General features: G+C 39.9%; 1 protein-coding gene across 1 annotated transcript in view; it reads right to left on the reverse strand.

Annotated features, from left to right (window-relative positions):
• The window catches only part of cnih3 (cornichon family AMPA receptor auxiliary protein 3), an 83,490-nt gene that overhangs the window by 9,678 nt on the left and 49,382 nt on the right, over nt 1-24,430 (reverse strand). The window contains exons 4-6 of the mRNA XM_038727803.1: nt 13,340-13,452; nt 5,349-5,492; nt 4,635-4,690 (exon numbers count right to left, since the gene is read on the reverse strand). Coding sequence (XP_038583731.1) covers nt 4,663-4,690; nt 5,349-5,492; nt 13,340-13,452 — 285 coding nt within the window. The 3' untranslated portion in view covers nt 4,635-4,662. The remainder of the gene's footprint in view (nt 1-4,634; nt 4,691-5,348; nt 5,493-13,339; nt 13,453-24,430) is intronic.

The raw sequence follows: 24,430 nt of genomic DNA on the forward strand, positions 1-24,430 counted from the left end.
GTTACTGTAAACAAATATTGTGACTGGTTCTATTGGCAATTCATTTAGAACTAGTGTTTAAGGGGTTCAATAGCATTTTATCAAATCTCGGTCTAGTGTTAAATCTGCCCACATTGATAATGATAGCATGTCTATGTTTAGCAGGTATAATGTTTACCATGTTCACCATCTTAGATTAGTATTTTAGCATGTTTACATATGCTAATTAGCACTATACACAAATAACATGTCAGGCTGATTAAGTTTGATTTTCATTTCTGAAAAGTCAGAGTATCAAAAAAGTTGAATGTGTGCACCAAATTCGACAGCCATCCATCTATTAGTGGTCAAAATATTTCAGTAGAAAACAAAAATTTCAATATCATGGGGCGCTGGATGAAATGTCAGGGGATCACCAAAGTCAGTAAGATTCAATTTCTGTGCACCATGAATGTCTGCAATCCATCTAATAGTTCCTGAGGTTTGTCAGTCTGAACCAAAGTGGACAGATTGTCCATCTCTGCGAGTTGATCCAAATACTGGAGGTCCCGATTCAGACCTATGGAGACGATCAACTGAAATTATTGATGAATGCATGAAAGGTTGACTGACTGACAACATTACATCATCATAAAACTTGAGTTTGCTAACTTCATGTGTTACTGTAATACTGTTGGTTTTCAGCTGCCAACTCTTTTTCCTACCAAGCTATAAATGCAGCACACGTTTAAATCTAGTCCATGCACTTCATTGAACATTGTGATACAAGCGAAACAACGAATGAACACATTTGCTTCTGTTTCACTGAACATATGCATTGTGTTTCCAATAGCTGTACAAGTGAAAAACACACTATTCATAACAGATGGAGAGAACTGAGACGATGGCTCACCCCTAATATGATAAAAAAAAATGAAAAAGTACAATGTCAGACATTTCGTAGTTTCTTTCTTTCCTAAATTAAGGATATATTTAAAAAAAACATTTCATATCAAGCACTGTGACAGATGTTACTTATTTCATATTCCATTTGCTTTCAACATCTGTCTAGTTAATAAGCCAAGGTTAACCTAGTGTGTGCTTGTGTGTATGTGCGTGAGTAAATAGAAAGGCCAGATTTTCATGCCCGGGAAGACAGGGAATAACAACAAAGTAAACGTACAACAAGCATGTAACAGCATACAGCAACATGCTAAGTGCCAGTATTTTAGACCACAGTGATTAAACCAAGCTGAGAAAAGACAGGAAGCATGTCTGTATCTTGCAAGGGAAAAGTATGTGACTGGAGTCCGTCACTTTTCACACAGCATCCCTGTGACAGAAATGAGTTCACGGGGAGAAAGGGATGAAAAAAGGTAAGAGGTTTGGAGGGTAGAGGTCACATTCTAAGGGAAGCTCTATTCGTCAACCAGAGCTTCATTATCATCCAGTGTCAGAGGAGCAACAACTGAGGAGGGTGAGATAGCCCAACCGGGGCAAAGGTAGAACAGGATCCGTGTAGACATGCTAAAGAGCAGAGGGCTTCTCTTTTATATCGAAACAAAACAGAACGATGTGCACAGATTTCTTACTCTTGATATACATATATATATTATTGAGGATTGAATTTATTAATCTAAGTGCACAAAGTGTGTTAAATGGGTGAAACCATATGAGAAATATACGTGTGCATGTGTTTCTGTGCAGGTCATTAGGTCACGGATGCAGGCGAGTGGTACAGGAGTGATTTAAAGAAGAAGGGTGGTAACACCTCACAGTACAGTACACAAAAATGTTAGTAGTTACTAAGGAGTGAGGAATAAATTAGGAGTATAGTATATATATACACTATCTACTATATAGATAATGAAGAGTCACTAGTGAACAAACCCGAAGATACTATATTATACTACTATATTACTATACTATATTAATAAGTTATTATAAAATTATTTATTAGGTAACGATAAGTCCATAAAAATCTGTGAATTGACATACTGACACCAAAGTAGCTCCTGACTACTCTGTTTGGGGTTCCCCATTCTCACTCATTCCTTAGTAAATAGGCTGTTCTGTCTACTGTATTGTAAAGTATTACCTAAGGGGTCGGTGTCACAAGGCAAGAAGACAGAAACACCATGAAGCAGGTTTCAGATCACTTCACTTCCAATTCGACCCGTTCTGTACACCCATCTAGCATCTATATCCACAAAAACAAAATGATTTTATATTGGCTCACGGTTTATAGGCTACAACAGGAACAGGAGTTCACATCTCAAATTAGTTGTTGAATTTCAGCCATTGCATGTCATTAGAACAACCTGGTTAGGCCCATACAAACTGATTAGAAGAACTACATTTAGCAGACAACAGTTAGAGATGTTCTACAGTTGATTTCCACGATTGAATTGTCGTAGTTTTTTATTGGTTATGATGACTTAAGCCAAACATAATTAAAATCACCAATGTCATTGCTGGAATCAGGTAATATGGCAACATCTCTAGAACCTAATCCAGTTATAGCGTATAGTAGCACGGTCACTACAGTAACTGGGTACTGCAGGTGAGTGAGTCACACAGGCTATAAACAAACAGCAGCGCTTCAAAAACACACGCTAGAGCTCCCTGCTGGGCGTTTTCAGCTGGCAAAAAACGCTTTGGTGGACACGGGCCCTTAAGGTTTGCATTTGTTTTCCCTTCCAAAAAGTATTGTAATTTTAGGGATTTGTTTCCAACCTGTGTGACTGTGTCATTGTTGTCATTTGTTGCTGCCCCTTTAAGCTGGACTGGTGAATTAAAGTGTATCATAAACTACAAAAATGTTTTAAATTATAAGTCTTATGCTAAAGCACAATCTCGTACTTTCTGGATGGCTGAGGAGACACCTCAGATGGACAGAGAATAAATATATAATGTAAATATATTATAGTTTTAGTTTATGGTTTCTTCACAAAAAGAGGGAATCATAATCATAATTGAGCCTCTACATCAAATTAACCAACTGATGGCCAGAAAACCTTTGTATAAACAAAGCAATGTGATTTCAAAATCACGCCATAGTTAACATCCTGAAAGTTTTTTAAGTTAAAAATTAAAGGAACTTGATGGAATTGAAAGTGAATGGACCATCGCTCTGCTTTGTAGAAAAGTACCTCGCTACTGCTGCTGCTGCTGCCAGTGGTCGCTAACACAGCAGATCAATCCAACATGAGCTAAAACAGGACAGGATGGATTAAGATGGAAAAGCACGATGATATAAGTTCAAGATGAATGCTTACAATCACAGACACCCAGTGTCCACAACAGGCCCAACACAAACTAGCTGGGATGCACTATAGGTATATTCATAAAAATATTCAAAACCACCGGTATGTTCTCTGAACCTAACATGCTGACTTCATCTACTGATTGATGCAGGCACTGGTATGAAATGGATGAGCATTAGCTTTTGTTCCCTGAATTTCTACCCCTATACCATGCCAGGAGGGAGCATACTAAGGTGTCACTATCTAGTCTTCTTATAGTCAGGACATTGTTTTAATCCATTTAAAATTGAATTGCAAAAAAGGACTTAAATAAAAATACATTTCACTGCATGCCTCTACTCTACATGTATGCAGGGGTCATGTGTTCAAAATGTAATATGCAATATAATAATACATGATATCAGTATCATAATAGCCTCGACAAGGTGCTTTTACCAGGGGAATGATGTCAGGTATATTGCATTTTTTTGTAAACAATTCACATGATCTTAAAATATCTTGTAAAATGTAAGAAATAAGAAGAAGGAGAACATCATCTCCCTGGCGTACACTGATTTTAGGATGTAATGTCAGGCTACCTGTAGAGATGCTACTTTTATCAAAAGCAAACATACACCACAATATAGCCCTTGCCACATTTCGCATGATGTTGGTTTTCTACCTGTGTGGTATTGCTGTGATAAACTTAATTATTAATTATTAACAAAGTACACACTGCCTAAAAAGATAGCACATCATTTCCCTACAAGGACTATATTTAAAACTTAATTTAAAAATTAATTATAAAACAGAAATCTCATTGCACTTTTCATAAGTCTGAAGAAAGAAAACACACAGTAGCACAATGCTTGTTCCACATAGAGATGTAACATAAGAGCAGGGCAGTGGTAATAATACAAATGTCAATAAAATTTATTGATATTTAAAATGATAATAATAAATGGCCTGCAATCATCGAGCCAGACTCTACAGCTCCGGAGGAATCTTACAGCATGTGTTAAATGTTTAATCACAGCATTATCACACACGTACAAAAACAAGTCTGTGTTAAAGTTGCAATCCTTTTGAGTTACGGGACGATCATCAAAAAGCCTCTTCTGTGCTAATACTGCCATGTCAGGCACATAAAAACTCTTGGGCCATCAGAGAATTACAGTCTGTAACAGGCATGACTCCACAAAAATCTTGAGCTCAGTTTAAAGCTTAAATCCAGAAAGCCGCACCAGTCATTCATGACACTTTAATAGCAAACGTGGCCCTTCTACAGATCAAGATCAACACATTTAGTGTTGATCACACTGCGGTGGCTTTATGGAAGACCATTGGGGTGAGATTTTCTCAAGAATAATGCTATTCTGTCTCAATTTACTACCAAAGCATAACAAGTCAAAAAAAATTTAAGGATTGTACCTTTAAGTGTTTCCATTGATAAGACCTATTAGAGGGATATGTCCAGGTTCCACACACTGCAGCACCCACATGACACATGGAACAAGAATCCGGAGTGATTAATAGCAGCATTATAAGACATGGACGGGAACATTGTGTGCATTATTATCATGTAACAGCAGAACAATAGCTAAACATTAGTTAGACAAATCATAAAACATTGCACAGGCGAAAGACTATGTGCAATTTCAAAAATGTCTTAATCTACAGAATTACCATCTTTTGTATAAAAACACAGAACAATGAACATTATTTACCAATGCATAAAGTTTTATCCTTCTGCTGTCCACCTGAGCATTCTTGTAGTGCTTATCAATGAATTATCTCAACATCACATGCAACAGTAGCCTAGGGTGTAACCTGACATATCTACAGAATGTGAAAGAACAGCGTGTGATTGCCTGAGAAAAAACTGATGATTTGCTCTCACATTGCTTCTTCAGAGCAAGAAATAAAAACCAAGTGACATAACCAGGTGATATGCTGGAATCAAACATACTGTACGTGAGTGTTGATTTTCACAGTTTTCTAGTTTTACATTTTCACCATCTCCCTTCAAAAACTCATCTACGGACTTAATTTCATAGGTTTTTACTCTAGCTGTTGTAATCAGATTAATGTAATCTCTTTACATGTAATCCAATTATCTACACACACTGCCTGCCAAATGCTCACCAGTAGAGATAGTAGAAGAAGGAGAGGACAAAGAAGGACAGCTTGCACCAGGCCTCCTTCAGGCAGAACTTGAGCGTGTCGCCATTCATCACGGATGCCGGGTCGTAGAGAAGCTCCTTTGTGTCCGTTGGGGAATGGAAGTACCTACCACAGAGGGCAAAGACCACATCGCGGGTAGTTGACCCATTCCAGACCCCAGGGGGAGAGGGAAGGGCGGAGGGAGGGAGGTAGGCAGGGAGATGATGGTAGGAAATGGGAAAGGAGACAGTATGGAAAAAGATGGCATGATGAGTTAGGGGGACACCATCATGCAACAGAATGCGGGCGGAATAGTGGTTGAATTTGTTTGTAGAAACTTTTTTGCGTATACTGTGATTTAATCATAGTGTTAACCATATGGGGAAAAGTCCATACACTAGTTTTGCTAGTTATCCAGCAGCTGTTTGCAACTTTTAAAGTATTTTTGTGATTTCACTAATGTCTACTGTCTGCCTGGAATGTTAAAATGTTTGCCTGGGCAGGGACCAAAATTAAATCCAATATTTCCTCTGACTGGGTGGCATGGCTCAGGAGGTCAAGCAGTTGACCAGTAATCAAAAAATTCCTGGTTTGATCCCTAGCTACTCCCAAGTGGGATCATCCAAGTCTGAAAAGTGAAGCCAATACAGAAGTGCCTTGAATTTTCACTCTTCTAATGGCCAGCACTGGTTGCAAAAAATAAGTCTATGACGAAATGACCCTAATTCTCACTTATTGCCTCAGTAAATACTTTCCTAATGAGTTTATAGTCCGAATCATCATATTATGGTCCCATTTAGAGAAAAATAGATAATAAAGAAAGATATGCTTTGGGGTTTGGCTACCTTGTGATTCTGTCAATGTGTATTCCACCTAAGCTCCATCCTCTTGTCCAAATTTGGTAACTACTGGTTCCAAAAATACCAAGATGTTGATGGCCAAAATGCCAAACTCAAGGCTTCAAAACAGTAGTCCACAGACCAATGGGTGATGTCACAGTGGCTACGTCCACTTCTTTTATACAGTCTATGGCTGTACCCGGTGCGTCTCAAAGGTACCCTTTAGTGTCAAACACCTACACTTTGTCACTCTTTCTGAAATCGTCGGTATATGACGCCCTGAGATGAGAATGGGCTGAATATTTCCATTAGGTAACACTTTGTGACCGAATCACAGAGTAAGGTGCTGAGGTCACAGATGGGGCTATTTATTTCAACAACTGGTGAGGATGCTAGAGTTCTTGCTAGCGACATGTAGCTTTGGCCTCAGTCTTTTAGCACAATGTCATGTGTGAACCCGTTTTTACAGGATTCTTGTTTTAAAAGTCTGCTAGAACAACTCACGTAGTTAAAGGAAGGGGAAACGATTCTAACCCAGTAAATGTATTTTTATCAGCTTCAGCAAATATCTCCTCACGGTCCGCTAGCTGCACATGGCCAGGTAGCTTTCTAGTTTGCCAAGACATGGTCTGATATTAGCTATAGTAGCAGGAGAGTCGTCAGTATCGCTGTATTGTGCTGGCTATGGGACTGCCTCGTCCTCTCTGCATGTTAGCTTCACAGCAACTGTAACAACAGTTTGCTAACCCACAACCTAGCCAACATTATTTACATTACTCGCTGTGTCATTGTTTATTCTACATCATTGTATTTGTCATGGTGTTGTATTTCTCCAGAATTGCTTACTCCACCTTTAATAATGAGCTGATCAAATCTGCCAGCGAACTTTGATTTTAGTCAACAATATCAACGGTCACCAGCTAGAAATGAGATGTCTGATGTGTCAAACTTGTTAAAGTTTAATGTTGTTAAATGTTAAAGTTCCCAACAAGAGATTTTCACCCGGGTCAGTTATGCAGTTCTAAAGGTATCAGCTTTATTCTAAGTTTCAAAATCCAGGCAGCTCAATAAGTGAATTACAACTCCAACTGCATAGAAATTAGTAAAACAGTCATTTTCAATAAAACTTGATTGAAACATTTGCTCCCCTTTCAAATTACAACCGTATCATCCGCTGACTGATTTAAAAGCTAAAGAGATCCACCCTATTATAGAATCTGCATATGTTATTGATTAAGCTTTTAGCATAATCAATATTTTCAAACGCAAACAGCTCTCTGTTAAAGCTGTGTAAAATGAAGATGTGCAAAACACAAAGCCTGGAGGCGAATAATAGGAGAATAGCTTCTTTGGGGAGTTGTAGGATTTTTCCTGGAGCTTTTACATCCCAGTGAGACTCTTTCAGCTTAAAGTTATAGACCAGTTGCATTAAGAATTTTACTCATTTAAACATTTAAATTGTGTTTTGCAGGGTATGATGTTTTTTGCACTGTTCAGTTATAACCCAGGTTAACAAATGGTTAATGGAATGAAATCTTCAATAATGCGCTTGAAAATGCATCTTGATGTATGACAGAAGGGTTTTGTAATGAGTCACTAAATATGACAGAAGATACATGCACAATTCATTGATGATGAGGTAAATGAAGTAAGCTAATAGAAACAAACTACTACATACATATATATAAAATATTAAAATATGACATTAATAATAACAAGGAACCATTGACACCATTTGTTCCACAATTCCCCTGAGCAAAGGTAACAGACAGAGATGCTCACTGTGGACTAATCTTCCAGAGTATGGTAAACAAAACACAAACACAAACAGACACATACACAGAGACTTTGAAAAGGATTCAGCTGGCTACCAGAGCATTTTAACACTACATGGCCAGCCTCTCTTGGAATTTCCCTCTACTCCCCCACATTCACATATTGTGAGAGATTTTAGTCTGGCAAAAACTTTAATAAACAAGGACATGTGTCCTATCAATGAACCAGTCAGTTACATCATCCCAGACTTAATATAATTAAGGTTTCTCCACTGAGGCCAGGCACATAATCTGTCTGCATGCTGCTCGGTCACACTTTGAGTCACAGGAAGTGAATATTTCTTCTTTGTGTCTGATTCTCAGTGGAGACATAAGAGTCGGCCTGTCCCCCATCACTTACATTGGAAATACATTAGTGTAGCGTGATCAGGATAGTAATGATGTGATGATAAAGAATTTAAAGTCTGTCCAGAGACGTGATGAGCTTTTACCCAGGGACCACGGTTGTCCCATGACCTTTGCAAGACTCTGGAGGTTGCTAAAAGAAAATTGAATGACAATTTCTCGATTTACGACAGGCCTGCAAGAACTCCCAGTGCTTGAAAAACAAAGGTTGCGAGCCTGCTCTGACAAGCTAAGCCAGTTTAGTAAATGCAGGCAAATTCCTGCAGGCCAACCGAGCAGCACAAGAATCCTTGCACCAAAAAAAACCCGGTAAACACTTTCAACTTAAGGAAGCAGCTCCAGTCGGCTGTAGCACCTGTGATACCACCGTTAGGATCAGGATGAACTTTAGAACTAAGTCATCACCTGGCACTCATTGCCAATACAACAAAGGCTAAAGGTAACCTCGCCATCCTGCGGCCCGCTCAGGGCTAGAGGAGCAGACACACAGAAAGACATCTGATATTTGAAATTCTCCATGGGACCGAACGCATCCAAGCCTGCCTCAGATAGCCCCACAGAGAAACAGCACCACTCCTCTTCCTCCCCTTTCCTGAGCAATTTCTCCCCTGGCCAACTAAAACTCAGAAGCAAAATAATTTCTCTGTATTATTGGGGTTGATGTTACAAATTACTACAGTGACTCAGCATTGGGTCAATATAGAGGTTCCTTCTACTAATCTCCTATCTTAACTTATTTATGCATTTCTTATATATTTGGCTAATATATTATTCTTGCTCATTTATAAACCTTGTCTGGTGCTATATAAATGATTTCATCAATTCAGTCTATCAATGGATTAATTGTTCCTGCTATAGTCAGTGCATTTATTTATGGTTGTATGCAGGTTGTATGTATCACTGGTCGCCTTTCTACATTCATTTCTGCATTTCTAGGCTCAGTGCCTTTATTCATATTTATTCATGATTGTATTTATTTATTCATTTTTATACTTAGTAGTTGTTAGTTATGTGTGTATTTAGTAGTGTATGGTTTGTAGCTTAATAAATAATACATTTATTTACAAAGAACTTGACTAAGTAGGATTTGTGTGTGATGCAGTATAGTACATACTGGTGTACTAATGGTTACATCCCTTTAATTTTCCCATGGCTGCCTGACGTTCTCCTCTGTCATCTTATTAAAGGGCCAGTTCTCCCAAATAAAAATAACCTCAACTATTTTGTTATTTACACTTAGCTGTACCAAGCCACCCAGACGGTTTTGGTTTTATATGCGGAGGTTCTGATCTGGCTCTGATATTCATCTTTGACATTTATAATGTCATTGAAGGTGAATGGAAATTAATTTGTGGCAAATCAACAACACGTCTTTCCAGAAACAATGTTACTCTGTATCAGGGGCTTTTAAACTCACACTGTGGGCCCCAACTCAGACAAAAGTATGCCAGCTGTGTCAATTGTGTTTGCACAATTTGGGGGATGTAAACAGGAAGTATAACGTTGCCATGGATTCGGGCAGTAAGGGGTGTCTTATATTGTTTGCCTATATTTGTTAACATTTTGGCAAATTGGCACCAAGAGACGTTTATCTGCGATGGACATAATTCAAATGATATCTCCAGGAAATGTAAGCCACACTGAATCTAAAAATATCTGTACCGTGTATGTGTGTTCAGTTTTGAGTTATGACTCAGAGAAGCAGTCCAAACTGTGACACAAATTGCAGCTATCGGTTGCAGAGGATTTTATTGCACCTTAATTATTGTTGTATTTTGTTACAGCTGCATTCACAGCCATTACTGCTGACTGCGTTGATGAGTAAGACAAATAAGAGGTCTAAACTATAATAACTAACTTCCTAACTTCCTGTTGTATTTAGAACACAAAAATGCCCCTGTCAGACATTGTTTCTGGAAAGACACATTTTAATGCCTCAAGCACCACAAAAACTAACTAACCGACTTAAAAAAACAAAGGGGGGGGTACACCCCAGGTCGCCAGTCCATCACAGGGCCACACATAGACAGACAACCACTCATATTTCAGAGACACCAATCAACCTAGCCTGCATGTCTTTGGATGGTGGGAGGAAGCTGGAGCACCCCGAGAGAACCCACGCAAACACGGGGAGAACATGCAAACTCCACACAGAAAGGCCGGGGCAACCGGGGTTGAACCCACGACCTTCTTGCTGTGAGGCGACAGTGCTAACCACTGCAACACCGAGCCGCCCAACCTCGCTAACCTTTAGAGTTAATCTTTAATTAGAAAGCAATGGTTTTCCTGGTTACACAACAAGCTTTGCTGATAACAAGATTGTCAATCTGGCCTCTTACTCTGCAGAGCATCATGTGGACATGTGGACTCAAGCGTGGGATACAATTCACACACATACACTGTACATATACACCCGTCAATATATGTTAGCATGATCACATACTGTATGTTTCCATGACCTCTGTGTTTAAATAGCTCACCATCAGTGTGTCTCTCCCTCTCTTTCTCCCTCTCCTCTGAATCACCTTGTCAATATTAGACCTCTCTCCTATTGCTCACTCACTTTCTCTCCTGCCTCACTGTCCTGCCTCCTGCTACATCCACCTTCATTTTACCCCTCCTCCTCTCTCACTTCCTTTCTATGTCTTCTCATCATTCAGCTGTGCAGGAAGCAGCATCTGTAGCCGGTGGACTTCTGGCACAGTCTCCAATTAATGTACTTCTCTCCTCTCCTCTCCGCACATTAGCTTAAACCAAACAGGCTGCCAGCAGTCTACGTCTAACCCGCACCGATGGGAAGAACAGCAACAAAGACAATAACAGACGAAGAAGGAGCAGCAAACTCAAAGCTGAAGATCACTGACTGGTGACCTATTTTTCCAGACATTCCCATTCAGAGGCTGGAGATGTGTTAGAACACTGATATACTTGCTTTTAACAACGCCGTTTCTTTAAAACATTGGCTGTGTGCATCCTCAGAAATGGACGCTAGACATCTGCAAAATGCAGTTAAACACGTGAACGGCAGGAGTGGTACATCAGGATGTGAAGACCACAGCTGTCACTGCTTCTGCTGTGCTCATAGATTATGAACACACATGCACCATTCTACTACTATAACTATTCATTACATTACATCTAAAGTGTAATTTACACTTCTGCGTCGAAACGATGGCCTAGCCTCTGTGTAGCCCCGTAGCCAACGCCTGACGTGCACCTCCTCAAAAACGTACCTACACGTTGAGGCGACTCGGGCCGTAAGCACTGTGATTGGTTGGCTGGGTAGCCCCGCAATTCCTCCAAGCCGACAGGAAGCGTCCTCTGCTTTGAAGTAATTTTTACTAGCGGCCAAAACAGCGGCTGTAACACGGTGGATCGTTAGCGGAGCGCTAACCCGGAAGATAGCCTGGTCGACCGGCAAAAGTCAACACAGTGGACCCTGTAGCGCTACTGCCGACTCGCGTCTGGGGGTGTAATTGCAGAATGACGGACACAACTACGCAAAATTATAAATGCACTACACAGGAGTATCAATCAAGCATAACCCGAACCCCCCCAGAATGGTCAGAATAAACAGTCACCACGTCTGCTTTAGGCCTAACAGAATAATAAATAAAAGTACATGATATTATTACTGAATTTGGCCCTTATCTCGACCCCTAGTGGATATATTTTTTAATGTGAACAATGCCACTAGCATCGCACCCATTCGTCGGCACATACGGTTTGGTAAAAAGCAAGTATATCATGAGTATTATTGTGAAATGCAGCTTTTCAATAGGGGTGTCTTTCTACTTAATTTTCAACCATACCCTGTCTAAGCCTAATGTTAATGTAAACTTTAAATGCAAATCCATGAACTAAGACTTAATCAAATTGTAATCTTAAACCTGCAATGCAGAACATTTGTCTTCCAGTGTTCTGACAGTGAGAGTACACAACACTGCCCATACATGTTTATGACATATAGGCTCTGCCCTATGGCTCTGCCATACTGAGTTTTTGCTGTCGCTAGCTCTGGCAAACCAACCAATGCTGGTTGGCAAGGGCTCGACTGGAATGGATGTTCATTTATTGTTCCGCACTCTAGCTTTAAATAACTCTAACTTTTCTTAGTAGCATCAAATCCCATGCAAAAACATTATTCAATACTCTTCTATATCCCTACCCTGTCATTTCTTGCTCAGCAACTGTTCCTCAAACAGGGACTTTTTTTCTGTCAATACACATTTGTTGCACCAGAGATTATTTACAACAGCAGAATGCAATGGTGGAACTGATTAAAAACACTTGTGTCTATGAAATCCCATCACAAGACAGGAAAGTTGGTTTCGGATGATTAAGCAAAAACCCAGATTACGTTCAATGCCAATGTTTTTTGACAATTCTCAGCACTTGTGGTTTGGAAAGGAAAGATTGTGGTTATGGAAAATGGTTGAGGTTAGGCAACTAAATCACTTGGTGAAGGTTGGGGAAAGACCATGGTAAAGGTTAAAATAGGGAATGTTAATTTCAGGTCTGTGACAGGATGCAAACACAAATCTCCTACATAAAAATGGGATGCGCTTACACACTCGTCCACCATCCAGTCCCCCACATCGCTACTGTCCACCTTGCTGCAGTACACAGAGGCACACTACTTTCTGCATTTATACTGAACATTAGCATTGAATGTAAATGGTGTGCTAAGGAATCATTCAATATGGACATAATTCCTAGAAATACTTGTCAACACTTAAACATTGGCAAAAAGTAAGCATATCTTAAGCCATAGTGTCATCTACAGCTTTTCAACACATGGTACTTTGTAATTCATTTTCAACCACTTCTTATTTTAGTCTAATCTTAATTTTAACCATCAACATAAAACCACATGATGAAGCCAGGACATAAATTCAGACACAAACACACACACACACACACATAAACACACTAATGTGGACTTAATAGTCACCTCCACGTGTTGTAGAAAAGCAGGGGGATGTTGAGGCCCACAGTCAGCCACTCCTGGGCACACAGGAACATGATGCAGAAGAGTCCATGTATGGAGTACTCTGGTAGCACCAACTAGAGAGAGACACCAAGGAGCAAGAGACAGAAGCAGGAGGAGGATGAGTCAGAGAGAAGAGGAGTGGAGCAAAGAGCAAGAGATTATTCACACTTAAGTCACTGATGAGGCTACTTTAATGTCAACAAGCAGAACGTCATGCACCAACACATGATCTTGTCTCTTTCTCCTACTTTTTTCTACTGCATTGCTGGTGATTACTCCTACTGAATGCAGATACTGCTTGAATTACATTAGCTCTATTATAAGAACTGCATGAATGGGGCACTAAAGGGAAGTTGGTTAGCAGACCCCGCATTATCATTTTAATGCCCATAGGTGTAAGAAAACACCTCAAGTATCGTCATTAGCATTCAAATCCTTAGCCTAGCCTATATTTAGCCACTGTAAATCTGTCTATCTGCAAGCATTCCAAGTGGCTAAATGCCCTATCATGATTATGGAGAGCTTAGCTTCACAATGGGCAGCACACACTGATGGCAGGGCTCCATCATTATCATAATAACTGGAGGGCTTGGCCCTCCTAATGCAGCAAAGCAAGACAACCTCCTGGCAAACCACAAGGGTGCGAATATGTGTGAGAATCCTCTGCCAATCCCATACCCCCCTTAAGCAACAAGGTCCGCTTTTGTTCTCCAAAATAAAAACTTGAGGGAAGTTAAAAAAAGATTATAGTTTTACAGTTTTATAATGATGTATGTGAAGATTCCCCGTCATCCCGGTCATAGTTATCCAAGGAAGATTAAAATCAAGAGAAACTGGACTTGGTTGAAGTAACTTGAAGATGTTTCGCTTCTCAGTTCTTCATAACCGAAGATCTCCCTCAGATGAGAGGTGAATCGCCTTTAGGTGTCTTCAACCGAGTCCTGTTGTCCTTGAACTTAACCTTCTTTGTTTTATAATGATGCATAACCTTCATCATTGACTATGAACTGGTCTTCTCAGAAAGGTGTAAAATGAAATGGCTGTGGAGCAATTACCATGACACCGTGAAATAGGCTGTTGCATGGGTTGAGTGCTATGTCTGTCTGTGCCCAATATTTTAATGGCTCTTATCGGAACATGGTGTTATACTCTGACACAATCGCCATGCCAATAAAAGTCCCATTTTAAAGCTACACATATTGTTTAATTCAATACACTTGAAGGATGCCACTGCCTTTTGTGGTCTGCTATGACTAATAGCTTGTTGAGGCTAATGTCACAGTAGCTAATGTTAGCAAAATTTGGAGATTGCTGTGTAACTGACATTAGAATCAGTTCACTGATTTATGACTCTTCTTTGCTTGTGCTACTAAAATGAGTGCAACACACCCAGTTTCACCAGGGAACACATCCCACTTGTTCTCGGTTAGGTCTAGGATGACTTTAAAGCAACTGACTCAAGAAGATTTTTGCAATAGAATGAATTACCACGTGTCAATAAATCAAATCAGTCAAAATTAAAGCAGCAGTAATTGAGATTGTGTTTTAAAGTTCAGCAGCCAAATTCACAGTTTTAAAGCATGTATTAATGAAAGGTTAAGTCAATCCTCATGATCAATGATGAATCGATATGGCTGATCAGCATACTGGCAAACCTCTAGACATTATAGCCTAAAAAGACCAAACCTCACCAGGATATGTGGGAATCTTCCCTCAGAACATGTATTCTAAGCCGTGTTTCCACAAAATTACCGGGGGACTTCTAAGTCCCGGATCTTTTCAAGGAACTAAAAGGTTCCTTCAGCCCACTGTTGTGTGGGTTTCCACCGACTCGCGAAGATTAGGCAAATTAACCAGCTGACGTAGGCCTATACGCCATACAAAGCGATGCACAGGCATCATTATTTGCCACTATCCATGAGCAAAATTTAAAAATGAATATCAGATTTGATTGGAATATAATGAAAAACTCTAGGCTATCCTTGACCATTAAAACATTTTCTTGTGTGGGAGTATAATGAAGAGATACACGATAAAGTTTGTTAAAAAAGTAATTACAAACTGGATAATAATAATAATAATAATAAATTTTATTTATAATGCACTTTACATTTCAGGGAAATCTCAAAGTGCTAGATAAAGCCATCAAGTTCATTAAAGAACTCGTAACAGTTTGGAAGGTTAATAAAATATTTCCAGCCAAGAGCTGCAGATCAGCTGCGGCACTCACGCCTGTGTCCGCCTGAGCGTCGGAGGAACGTGATATTTAACAAGCTTTATTACCTGCTGTAATCAGCCGTTCCTCTTGTTTTGGAGAGGAGACCAACTTTGGCTCTGTGTAAAAACTTCCTGACTGATGAAAACTGGCTGGCTGCTATTTCTGAGCAATACATTTAATGCCGACGTACGATCTCAGCATCTGCGAGACGCGTGTGTACTTTCTAACTGTTGATTGTGATTTATTGGTTTGCAAACAACAGTGAGAAAGAGAAGAGCAGTCAAAGCCCTCTTGGAGGAGGCAGAAGATTCAACAGGATTAACAACTGTTTAAGAGCACTAAAAAAACTATGCAGGCACCTCTAACGGCAGGGGAGCTGCAGCCCTGTGTATGTAACTTCTAAGAATTTCCTTCAACCTGGAACTCCATACAGAAAAGTAGAATATTCCTCAAAATGAGCAAAGGCATGACCCGAGTTACTCTGACTCTGATTGGCTCAGTCTGACTATTAGGTTTCTTGCGTGGCTCTTAGTGAAAGAACAAGAAGTTTTTGCTGCTCTGCTGTCTTCTGAAAATTTGTCATATTAATTTTTTATACAATAAATGCAGTCCATTTGTTCAAGGTATACGTAGCAAGCTGGTTGTGAAGGGTGGGAAGTTTTTTTTATTAGCTTGAGATTGTTAACTGTAAGATCCTGTGAAAGTTTAGCCCACTGAGATGTGCCATCAACTTTGGTGAATGAAAGAGATGCAAAGAAAGCCAGCAATCTAATCAAGTTTAACCCTTGCTGTAATTTTATACCAGTGATACATCACTGCTCCTGGTAAATATTTTTCTTGAGAGACAAAAGATGAATCAGGGAGATATAGCACCCATATCTGAACAGCGAAAAAAGTGTCAGCAACAAAAGGTTGTACCAGAAGAAACCAAAGGCAGACAGAGGCTATGTGTGCAAGTTCTTCTGTCTTTCAACTTACAATATGTTGTGTTATATAACAACAAGCTGTGTTTTCTACTGATCAGCACAGGTCAATATTTTTAAATCAAAAATGAATCAAATGGCTATGTAATGTGAACGGGGTCACTCTTTGTGACAAACTAACAGAGATTTATCACCACACTCTCTAGTTGCTCACAGCTTTACAATCATTTTAGCGTAGTTCCACTCATTGTTTTGGTTTCACAGCTTTACAATGTTGGTTCAGTGTCACTGCTTTAATGATTTTAATTTTAATTTTTTTTTTCAGTGAAAAAGCTGTGTAAAACCCACTGTACACTACCTTCCCAGCCCCAAATGATAGACAGACAAAGTAAGTGACTAGCTGGTGAAAAATATTGGAGCATTTAGCTGCTTAAGGACCAAACACTTACCCTAGCCCCATTTCCCCTAGGAGTTGGTTTTGAACAAAACAGAGCTAAAGGAGGGTTCGTTTTAGACTTCACTTAGTCCAGGTTTAAGTATAGTTATTGAATGATAATGTGAAAATATCCAGTGATTTTATATTACAAATCATGTCACAATCACAGTAAAACTGTTTCATACTCACTTAGTTTAAAATGATAATTTAAAGGACAAAGCATTCATTTTGTATTTAGTAAAAAAGGACATTATGCTGTGACAATTTCAAAAAGCTTTTCATTTCAAAATGATGAAGTTTTCTTGTGGCTTTCCATACCGAAGCACCAGATGTTGCTACTTCCGAAACACAGTGTTGCAGATCATTTCGGACTTAATAACACATGTTTGGCCACCAAGAGTTGGCACGCAATCAACAATCTTTGGCCAATAGTACTGCATCACTGCGTGGTTGAAATGCTTGCCATGCAAATCTCTGTGAACACCTGAATAATCCAAATGTCTTGGGCCACTGACTTTTCAGCACTGCATTAATGTTATTCCCAAAGAAAGCCACTTCTTTACTCATGTATATTTAACGTCGTACGGGGCGACGCATTATGGTGCCATTCTGGACCACCTGGCCTTGAACATTACTATATACGCTGTCATAGCAAAGCAGTGTTCAGGATGCATTATTCAGATGGCCACATGCCTCCTAATAACAGTAAACCACATATTCACTGCTCTTCAACAGTGAAGTGAAGACTGCTGCTTAAGCAAAATATCCATTTACTTTCACACATACAGCAGGAAACTGCGCACACACATACCCACACCAATGAAGCATACATGCAGAACATGGATGAGAATGCACGCAATCCAATCCCCACACAGACCAAAACCTCTCTCTTTTCTGTCCCCTTCTTGTTCACATCCTTAATGGATGTTGGCTGACAGCACTCGGATGAAGGTACAAGCATGATCCCTCACTCCAGCAACCACGCAGCACTAAAAAGTACATAAAACTTTACTGACAACAACACACAAATCTGATGTAAACAGCCTTGTATACCCAATAGGCCTTGTTCAAGAACGTGAAATAACTACAACATTGTTATAGACATGTAAAGATATAAATGCTAGTCTTCATTCAGAACCATTAATCATCAATTGTTGAGCAAGTGACTCAAATCAATTCAACCAATTGAAATTTTAAAATGAAATCACCTAACTTCCACATAACTGTCATTTAACATAGAATGCTCTATGTACAAATGTTTGCAGGTGGGAACCCAGTGGTGCACAAAGTTACATGCACACTTACACTTGGGTGGTTTTATTATAACTTCTGTTATAAACTGACGCTACAGAGCATTACACAATTTGGAGAAAAAGTCTTATTGCAATTATTGTGGACAATATGCAATTGCGAAACAATGGTAACAAAGGATGTGTTCTTATTGGCCACTAGTCGAACACCATCACCGTTTTCACAATAAAGCTGCTCCTAAAGGTCCAGTCTGGACAAATCAGAGACTTTCGTATCCACATCTTTACAGAGACCTGCTTATTAACATTCCGGATCAAGCACTCAAATGCTGGTGGTCCATGTTCCGAGCTGTCAGTGGAAGACCGCAGCAAGATGAGAGGAGGTGGACTGTTTTTACATCGATGATGCTTGGTGCTCAAACGCAGTCAAAATGGAAACTCTTTTCGAAATGTCCCTTTTTTTGTCTTTTCCTGTTTATTGTTGTGATTGCTTGCTTTGCTGTGGTTGTGCGGTTGTGCCAGACACTGTGTGTGGAGCCGATGACAGTGCTACCTGCGCTTTATCAACACCAAAGTCCAGTAACATGACTGCCAAATGCAAGTTTGGGTCACTGTGTGATAAAGTGGTAATTACTGCGTCCTGCTGAGGTAATTAGGATTGTGTTTATCCTTTCTACCGCCACTGCATGTGGAGCGAATAACTGCACTTAATCGAAGATGAAAATCCAGAATCTCAGCTGCTGAAACACACACATACGAAGACACATACATGTTTGGAACGCACAGATAGTGTGGTAGCCTAATTCCAGTTGTGCTCCCCGCCATCTTGATAAGGACAGGTGCAGTGCATCCTCCATTTTTGTTCTTACGTGTGAAATGGAAGGGACCATTTGTTTTTTTCATTTAATCATTCTTTTAGCCATGAAAGCATGTGCTTCTTCTCCATAAAGTGTGGCCTCTGAGCAACATGTGTCTTTGTCAATCTTTGGTCATTCCAACAGTGAGGCCTCCATAGCGGAGAAAGCTAAATAGTTGTATCAGCTAGTTTGAGTTATGTCAGCGTGTGACCACGGTGTTTTCACCTCATGCTCAGGCTTTCTATAGGACGAGCGGGCAGATGGCCCAGCAGAATGTAGTTCTTTACATTTACATTTATTCATTTAGCTGACGCTTTTATCCAAAGAGACTTACAATTGCTATACATGTCAGAGGTCGCACGCCTCTGGAGCAACTAGGGGTTAAGTGTCTTGCTCAGGGACACAATGGTGGATGGTCACAGTGGGGGATAGAACCCGGGTCTCTCACACCAAAGGCATGTGTCTTATCCATTCCGTAATTACTTCAGTAATTACTAAAATTATGGTTATGACCTTGAACCTTGAACCCTGAAACTACTGACATTTCCCCTGGTCAGAATCAAACTCTACTTTTCTACTCTACAGTTATTCAGATGTTTGATCGATAGAAAATCTTCAGTTATACAATTACAGTGTTTAACTTTTATTGGCATATAATTGGGTTTAAAAGTAATATTCTGGGAAATTGATTATGTATATTTCTTATCTTGATTTAAATGTTTAAATGTTAAATGTTTAAATTTAAATGTTGTGATTGATCATTCAAAGTGTATAGTGGGTGCAGTTCCAACTCTGAAGGTGTCCCAAAATTAGTGCAAATGGTTTCAGTGATTTTGTTGGTCTTTTGTTTAACACTAGAAGTGCCAGAATTCCATAACTACTAGAACTGCCACAAGCGGTCATTTTGACCGCTAGATTCCAAACTCTAAATCTTTAATGATAAATACTCAATTGGGAGATTAATGCATTTAGTGTCTTAGGATATCTTTTAAAAAACAAAACAACACCAAACTGTACATTTAAACAAGTTTAATTATGCATTTATAAATAATAATATCATTAGTAGCCTACCGTAATTATCGCATATTCACAACAGATGGGGCCTAGGCTATATTTACAAATCCATTCAACATAACTCAGAATAAGTTTTTAATTTATAAAACATTTAAACTTATTTAATTATAAAACATTTTATTTTAATATAATAACACAGAAAATAGGCTAATAGAAAAAGCTGGAAACGAGCTGATCTAAAAAGAAGGATGCGTAGGCTACAGAAACATAAAAACATTAGCCTATATTACAAATTGGATGCTAACTATTTACATCAATATAGTGCTTGGCTATTTAAGCTTCACAGTCAAGGCAAGTGACCTGTCTTCTCCTTGCACAATTTCCACACACGGGTTTGCGGCATTTGCAGCAGGTGTCTTGGGTTTTGTTTTGACTGCAGCTTCTCGAACCTGGCACTGACTCCACTGCGGTGGTTGCTTCTGCTGCTGACTGGAACCTTGTGCAAACTGCCATACTGCTCTTTTCTCCTCCATGACCTGTGCTCTCAGCTCCTCTGCAAGTTGCTGCATGAACTTCCTCCGAGGTAATTTGCTGCTGGTGCACTCCTTGAAGTGGATGTGGGCATTGATCCCAGTCAGGTCGAGGATGTTATAAAACACAGCGACTGGCCATCTATGTGTACCGCCTTTCACCGAGTATGCCCTTTCCATCTGGTCGAGGACGTCCACGCCGTACTTGGTGTTGTTATAGTACGTCACCGACTCGGGCTTTGCCTTTGGCCCATCGGTGATGCTCACGCTTGTGTGCACGGAACATAAAAAAATAAAATACAGAAAATACGGAAAAATACGCACATTCTTCCTCGGCTTTCCCTGGTAGATGGTAAGCGTTGCGTCAGCACATTTCAGCACCTGAAGGGGGCAACTCACGTTTCGTTTTCCCCACGGTGCCAACCAAGCTGGTCTTCTTTGCCTGTAAGGCGGTGGCCAGTTTGAGAGACGTGAAGAAGTTATCCGTGGTGATATTTCTTCCCTTCCCAAGGAATGGCTCCGCCAGCCTCAGCACCACACTCTCTTCCACAAGCTGACCTCTGCTCGTGTCTCCTCCTTTCTCAGATACGGAGCCCCGTTCAGCATATATTTGGTTTGAACATCTGCAGCCAGCCAAAATTTTATGCCGAACTTATCAGGCTTATTTCCCATATACAGAATAAATTTGCACCGGGCCTTGGTGGGGAACAGCTGCTCGTCAATTGTGATGTTGGCATCGGGCTTGTAGCAGGCTATGCTGTTCTGAACGAACTTGTTCCAAGTGGCCGACACCAGGGCAAACTTGTCATCCTGCAGGCGCACACGTCGGTTTTTATCGAACCGCAGGAATCTCATTATCTCTCTGAAACGATTTCTGGCCATGGTTTCTTTGAAAAATGGAAAGCCCCATTTTTCTGACCACAGGCTGTCTAACTCCATGTTTTTTGCACCCTGTGCACCACGGATATATAGCAGGGCTATGAAGACTTTTAATTCAGCCACTGTGAGGTCCCATGAGCTCTCACCACAATGCCGATGTGCCTCAGCCACAGTGCAGTCCCTGATATGCTTCAGCATGCCATCATCAGACACACACAAGAAGGCTGTGAGCGCATCTTCGATGTTGCGCTCGGCGTGCGCTGTGGGGCCAGCAGCTTCTGTCAGGACATTTTGGCTATGCCTTCTTCCTGGACATTCAGTTGGCTGAAGGACCGTTCACACCGTCCCATCCTTCCCCTCTTCCACAGCCGTCTCTGGCTGAGATGGCTCTAAGGACGGGCTGAGCACAGCTGGCTCAAGAGCAGGTAGAACTACTGGTCCGGGAGGGTCTATAACAATAATAATATCATAATAAAATAATAATAATAATAGGACCAGCAGAACTAACAGCCTGTAGCAAAACACACAGCGCAGGACAGGATCATCCAACATGACCGGAACATCTGGATTCGCCGTGTCTGATGATAGCAGCCGCCTCTTTTTCCTTGGTGTGGACTCTGACTGTGAATCACTCTCTGATGAAGAGGAAATATTTACATGCACCCAGGAAACGTCGCAGTCACTTTCCACCTCTGATTGTTCCCCTGCATCCGAATTATCACTGTTCAAGTTCTGAAGCATCTCCAGGGCCATGGTTCCATATGTTCTTTTTTTTTTTTCCTTATGTGTAATTTATATAAAAAACATTTTAAATGAAAATACAAACACTTTTAGGAAAAGTCAGGTACCAGCAGGAGTTTATTTATTTTTTCAACAAAGAAAAAAAACTTCAAAACGGTCAAGATGACCGTCATGGCCGTTCTAGTATTAACAAGGGGGGGCCTCGTTTATCTCTGATTGCTCGACCCACCCTCCCTTCCCCTTCCCTTCATTCATTCATTCATTCAACTTCCCCACTCACCCTATGAGGTGCCCCTAGGGACATTATTCAGAATTAACATGCATATACATGTACTTTTCCTCTCACATACTCATATGAAACCAAACTCATTCACATACTATACTGAAACGCTCTCACACACTCAAGTAAAATGTATGTTGTATAAAAGCATTTCGTACGTTATATGAGAGGATTTCAGTTAAACAGGAAAGCATTTCAGTTGAACAGGAAGTTGTGTAAATAAGAGCACACATCTCACAATACAAGCGAACAACTGTTGATCGTACAACGGCATTATGTTTATTGCTTCTGACAAGCATCGGCGCATAGTTTGATTTCTTCCAAAGTATGCTCAATTTCAAACAAATCAGATGGTTGCATGATGAGCTGATTCTTTCAATTGACAATCAGAATGTAAAATGAAAAAAATTCAAAATTTTAAAAAACAAATGTAAAATGAACATTTTCAGTCAGTAGTAAAGACAAAATAAGTCTAAAGTATAAATATATTTAGAATTTATTGCAACGGGAACCATAAACCATTTTTTTAATGGACATGAAGAGATCCAGTGCTGCTCTTCCTAGCAGGGAGTGGGGAAAGAAGTAGAGAAGGCCTTTTAATGCCTTAATATGCCAAAAAGTGGAAATAATAACTATGGCTATCATTATGCAAGCAAAATAGCTCATGTTAACTTAACATTTAACTTAACATTAGCATTAACAGTGACTTATTAAAAGAAACACTACAATCAAGTGACATCTAAAGTAAGTAACTAAAGTTATGTGAAAATCTGAATTCAGGTTTAATTGATTTGCTTCAAATAGTTTGTTAGACATTTAACAGTTAGAACTTAGTTTAAAGCTGATTCACGTTTAGACAATTGTGGTGTTGAAAACCACAATTACAGTAAATACTTCAAATCATTAAGGCATTTTAAATCTTATGTATAATGTCAATAACATATAAATCATTATTTAAAGTTTTGGTGTATAAAAGGTTTTCATTTGTGTGTGTGTGGGAACGTTTCAGTAGTGTATGTAAAAGCATTTCACTTATATGTGTGTGAGCTTTTCAGTTGTGTGTGTAAAAGCATTTTACTTGTATGTGTGTGAGGTTTTCAGTATAGTATGTGAATGAGTTTGGTTTCATATGAGTATGTGAGAGGAAAAGTACATGTATATGCATGTTAATTCTGAATAATGTCCCTAGGGGCACCTCATACACCCCCTCATCCCTCATCCCCTCTTCCCTACATCCCCTCATCCCTTTCTAATCAACCCGGTGCACACCTCTCTCATGTCTCATTTAGGTACCGTCTGGGGGGCCAGTAAATTACTCGGGTGAAACCACTTCCGAGACAGAACCCCAACTCTGAGTCTCCTCCGCCTGGTCATCATACAACCTCCCAGACCAGCCTATCAGACGGCATCCTTCTTCTACCACCACCCTTCCCCTCTACATCCATTTATATATCTGCACATTCAGAATATTCATTAAACCTTTAAATGACATATTGTTGTGGCGTGGTCCTTGCTAGTGAACGTGGAGTTATGTGGGTAACTGGTGAGGTGTGGGTGACACGCACGTCATCATCAAACCAAATGAACTCTGCCTTCCTAGCAGTGCTACTGTCTGTCCTTGTCAGTAAACACGGCAGCTGTGTTGATAACAATGGCTGTAACAATGGTCTTGTAAGTGCAGACTCTATGGGATAGCAAAGGCATAAATATTGTGACCCAAGCAGCAATCTTCAGATTTGGTTTGGCACTACACTGTTTTAACACTGTGAAAATAATTTAGCCGAAACTGTGTTGTCTCTTTGGCTGTGTTTCATTAAACAAAGCTGTATAAGACTTATTGAGTTTCCTGAGACTTCAATAAGAGTTGCTGCTTGGAGTCGCTTGTATGAGAGGTGAAATGTCTTCATGTATCGTCAACAAAGTC

The sequence above is a fragment of the Micropterus salmoides genome, unplaced genomic scaffold (genome assembly GCF_014851395.1).
Source record: "Micropterus salmoides isolate LMB-PRFRI ecotype aquatic unplaced genomic scaffold, ASM1485139v1 Ms_hic_scaffold_18, whole genome shotgun sequence".
NCBI lineage: Eukaryota > Metazoa > Chordata > Actinopteri > Centrarchiformes > Centrarchidae > Micropterus > Micropterus salmoides.